Source organism: Cyprinodon variegatus, unplaced genomic scaffold, assembly GCF_000732505.1.
Source record: "Cyprinodon variegatus isolate N-32 unplaced genomic scaffold, C_variegatus-1.0 Scaffold1061, whole genome shotgun sequence".
Classification (NCBI taxonomy): Eukaryota; Metazoa; Chordata; class Actinopteri; order Cyprinodontiformes; family Cyprinodontidae; genus Cyprinodon; species Cyprinodon variegatus.
In genome coordinates, this window is record NW_015151514.1 from 102,206 (window position 1) to 107,333 (window position 5,128).

The 5,128-nt window shown below is 36.6% G+C and overlaps 1 protein-coding gene across 2 annotated transcripts in view; it reads right to left on the reverse strand.

The window, feature by feature from the left end:
- fnbp1l (formin binding protein 1-like) overlaps positions 1–2,995 on the reverse strand; it is a 46,479-nt gene extending 43,484 nt beyond the window's left edge. For both annotated transcript variants that reach the window (XM_015399958.1, XM_015399957.1), the window contains exon 1: positions 2,872–2,995. In XM_015399958.1, the coding sequence (XP_015255444.1) occupies positions 2,872–2,895 (24 nt within the window). In that variant the 5' untranslated portion in view covers positions 2,896–2,995. The remainder of the gene's footprint in view (positions 1–2,871) is intronic.
- Positions 2,996–5,128: the final 2,133 nt, after the last annotated feature.

Sequence of the window (5,128 nt, forward strand, 5' to 3'; positions counted from 1 at the left end):
ATGCAATTATCCATTAATGAATTAATCTGAACTTAACTGATCATATTGATCCACTAAAAATGAATTGATAAGCGACCAGTTTCTTAAACACTTGATTTTTTTTCCTGTATCCTGAGGATTTATGCATAGCATAAATGGTTAACATTTTTAGGGATCATATACTGACCAATCTGTTGGATGAAAACAGAAGTGCTTTTAAAAGGGGGGTTTTGGTTGCGCTCTCATGATTAAAACTCAGCTCCATGAATTGCATTAATTCACAACAGCCTCATCCATCTACCCTGCTGGGGTGCTTATTGTCGGCATGTCTTTGTCTACAATGTTAAAAACATTATGCGTAATGCCCTCCACTTTTCTATCATCACATCACCTTCTGAGCAGAGCAGAAAAGTTATGCTGCTCCGCTGTGCAACACAGCTAAATGGGCGCTATTTAGGTGCCAACTAAAGGAGTTTATAAAGTGTTTATATTAGAGTAGATTCTGCATCCGTGTCAACATTAAACAGTGTAAATTTCTCGCAATTAGCATTAGGACTGCTAACAAAATGAAAATAAACAGTGGTGGACAAAAGTCACATTACAACACTAAAACAAATTCCTTCATCGGATATTAGCAATTAAACGGATGGGACAAATTATATATTAACCCATTATTGGACAGTTGATCGTAAGTCGATTATTACAGCCAGTGAGATTTTCAGCTAACAAGCTCAATATGTTTAGCCATGCTAGTGTCCGCCAGTTACGGTTATCTAAACAACATATACAGCCACAGTAAACCGACTTAACCACCAGAATTTAAAAATCACTACGCTATAACATATGACATAGGGTTAGCGATTGAACATGACACTGACCAATAAACAGATTTACATCTTTTGGGTAGTAATCCTTAATCTGACCACAGACAGCTAACACATTAATCCAATCAGGGGATTCAGGGATTACAACGGTCCACTGGTCAGCTTCCGCTATGACTGGATCGCTTCGCCGCAAGACTCAGACAAAAGATATGGGTATAAATATATATACTAATAAACATAGCCATTTGGGAGGGTGTAGCATTGGCATAATGGAGGAGTTAAAGCAGCACAAACAGCTGCATGTAAACTCCATCAACAGCTGTCTGTTTCTATAAGATCTATAGATAAAAATATAAACAAGTAAAAATCCAAATCTTGCAGTAATGTGAGAGAGATACTGTTGCCACACACTTTCTTAGGTGAATAACTGTGAAATCAGTAACTTGATATCACTGAGCACGGGCTTCCACCTCTAGCTGTTTAATAGTTTGCATCATATGACTGACCTTATTTGCTCAAAGGCAAGCCTGTCCAACTGTATGGACTTAGATCTTTTGCCTGTGTCTCATGCACACGCAAAAAGTCGCCCCTTTTATTAGTTTTAACACACCAGCAGCATTTTTTAGATACACACTGAGCAAAAGTAGTGGGATGCATAAAGCAGTATAATGTTGTAATCTCTCATTTTCAAATGATTTTCATTCGTCACAAGTTTTGTGGAGGTTTTTTTGGTTGAATTTTGTTATTTTTGTACAACAAATTACAAGATAACATAGATAATGTTTTATGTGTTACTGACTTTCAAGAAATATCCAAACTGGTAATGGTTGGTATAAAGCCTGATCAGTGCACACAGAAGTGAAAGCTAAAAGACATCTTGCCAAAGACACAGGTTCTCAACCATTTCTGCAAGACTATAAGCCAATCTTTGTTACCTCTTTTAGATGTACCATCTGGTACTGAGCTGTTCATGCATCTTGCACCTCAACAAGCAGCCTAGATAGATTAGAATCTGGACAGAAAACATGAATGGGAAGAAAAAATTACCCTTTTCAAAAACCTTCTGTATTTCACACAAGCAAAACTTTATCTCTTTGCCTGCAGCAGGATGGTCATGTTACATCGGGAGGCTGAGCAAGCAAAAATGAGCTTATTTCAGACAGTAGATAATAACCAAAGCAATCTGATGGAAGAGTATCATCTCTGGGACAACAAGGATCCCCTCCTCCTCCTACACACACCCACTCATAAGATAAGGGGGGATGCTGGTGGTTGCCTCTCTGGTTTCACAGCTCAGGATGGCCAACACCCCAAAATTATTCAAAATAGGAATCAGCCACATGCTCCCTTTCTAATGCACACTAAAAACAAACACTAATATTGTGCAACAGACAGTCCTACAACTGCAAATGAGATAAGCTTTTCTTTATAGACCTATGGTTGAGTTCAGGGGGAAGACAAATCCACCATGACTTCCTTACAGTAAGTCATGATTTAACTGCACAAAAACATTGGTGTGTTTAAAAAATAAAAAATAGATATTTTTTTCTAAATAGATTTATTTCCAAATGTCTTAATCCAGACAAAGAACTGGATGAGCCTAATTGAGGTTAATTTTTAGGAGCCGTAGCAGGATGGGGGTCTCCTTCCACAAGCAGGGTGTGACGCCCACACAATGTCTACAAACACCGGGGAGACTCAACTTCCCTTCCACACATAAAGACAGTGGAGATAATCCACTTAGTAACGCGGGTTTAATAAGTTAACCAGCCTTCTAACATGGGAGACAGGGGGAGACAGGGAAGGCAGAGGTCCGTCCCCCCTCTCTTTCCCCCCCGGACTGTGTGGGAACCTGGCTGCCTATTGTTCGGCTCCGCTGTCACAGCCGTTAAGGTGGGTTAGCTTTAGCCGTTAGCCACGCCGGCTAGCAGCACAAAGCTCAACCGGAGAGCCGCGGCACCTTTCCTCCACTCGACGTCCCGAAAGAAAAAGTCCAACCCAAGACACTGGAGTCAAAGGAAAACAACCGAAACGGAGGAAAAAAGCCGCTTGAAGAGTTCCAACTCACCCAGAGCTCCGTCCCCCAACTCATGGTGGAAACCTCTGTGAGACTTCTCCCGGGTTGAACGCACTTTTCCCCCCGTCTGGGTTCTCCCAAACTGCCGCTGCGGTCCTCCTGGCTGAGAGTGACTCTCCTCCTCCCACTGAGCCAGCAGGGCCGCCCTTACAGGAGCCCACACCTCAGAGAGTTCCATTTAACACAAAACCACAATCAAATTAGTTTATGTGTTATACTATATGTTAAGGGTAAAATTGGTGATGGTTTTACAGATGAAAAAATGCAGTTAAATTAGCCATACTCTTATTATTTTTTTCACTTGATGGATATATTTTTATGGTAATGTTTTTAACAAAAAAGTGAAAAACATAATGTATCTATTTATTATATGTTTAGCTTCCAAAGAAAACATAACATTTTTCGATTTATGTGTAATTTAACACATTTCTTAAAGAAAAACCAAATTATATTAATTATAGATATTTTTTGTTTTTAGCACAGTTCTTTTTTCACCAATTTGTTTCTGTGGTTGCTTTTAATGCGATGAAGGCATAGGGAATTTTTATTAATATTTATTTAGAGTAATTGTGCATCAAAAATTTTGCAGAGAAGATCAAATTTCCTTAAATTTATCCCTATTATGTCGGCGTATTAACTTTAGTTTTCCTTAGATGTTGTATTTTACAAAAAAAAAAAATAAATAAATGTCAATAGTTTTATTTGTCTTTTTTTAATTTTTGTTTGTTTTGGTGAGTGAACAATTTACTGGAATCAGTTTATCCATGATTTAGGCTGATGATAAATCCAGTTGTGTAAAAAAAAAAAAAAGAATGGTGTAATAGCTACCTCTAGTGTCCACCCTTTATCATTACATGCAGCGCAGCGACAGGTGTGCTTACAGTGACTGTCACAAAATGTTTATACACCCTTAAGATGTTAGGTTTTTATGATGTTCAAAAAAACTGCATATTGCTGCAACACTGAATTAATAATAGATAACAACATACTCCTATTATCTTATTTTTAGTTTAATGAATAGTGTTTTAAGGCTGAATTATTGTTTTCCAAAGATAACACTCTGACTAAGAATCTTCAATGAGGTGTAAAGTGGACAAAATATTTGCAGGTCAAGATGTGGAGAGATAATTGTTCACTTGTGAAACGGATGTCTGATTTTATTTGAAGTTTAATTCAGCTTTCATGTGTACAGTTTTCACTGCGGTAGCCATCTATTTACCTCAACATTTGCAATTATCATTACATAATGTGCTATAAGAGGTGTTTGTAATACCTTCTAATGACATCAGCCCTCATGCAACAGCATTTTCTCATTCTTGTAAGTTTCTCTTACTTTTTTCACCTACCTAGGGCTTTTAGGGATGCATAAACTTGATGCAGTCCACTCATGAATAAGTGAGCATGCGTTAGAATATTTAGAGACATTCAACATACATGTTCCAACTTGCAAAAAGTATTCCTGTTCTATTTGAATTTTTTTATAGTTCAAATTTGTGACAGTGAAATACATATTTTCTTTAAAAAATAATTCTCTCATCTGATGATCAACTGTTTTAAATTTATCAAGAAACTGTCATTGTTTTGGTCAAAGTGGTTAAATTATTTAAATCTGTGATTATAAGAAGCGGTATCAGGATTTAAAAATTGTTTAAAAAAGAATCCTAAAAGTTACCAAATATATGATCTTTATAAAGCACTGTGTACAACCTGAACATACTTTGCTAAACTATTATACTACTTATGCATCCATTTTAAGTATGTACTAAGTAATAACCGCTTAAACAAACAAAAAAAGAGTTACCTGTTCCCTGTAGCTGGCTGGTACCCACACTATAATATATAACATTTAGAGTGAGAACAAGATCTACATTATTGGGATACGCGAGAAAGGGAAATGCCAGAACATGCAACTTTATTTATATAGAACATTTAACTAACAACACAATTCAAAGTATTATGCATAAAATGAAATAAAACCATAATAGTAAAGCACACAGAGAATCATACAGTGGCATAGTTAGAAAGAAGCTAAAAATTAATAAAGAAAAATTATTAAAGTAAATAAAGTAACTCCATACATTCGTAAACATCTAAGAAAAAGTACCTCTGATGTAAGCTATAGTTTTCTAAGTAAGTATAGGTTTTTTTATAATTTGACGTCAGCTTAATGTTTTGAGCGACTGTCCTGATTCTTTCACTTCTGACCGATTGGTGGCAGCAAAGAGCTAACAGTTCTTTGCTAGTTGCA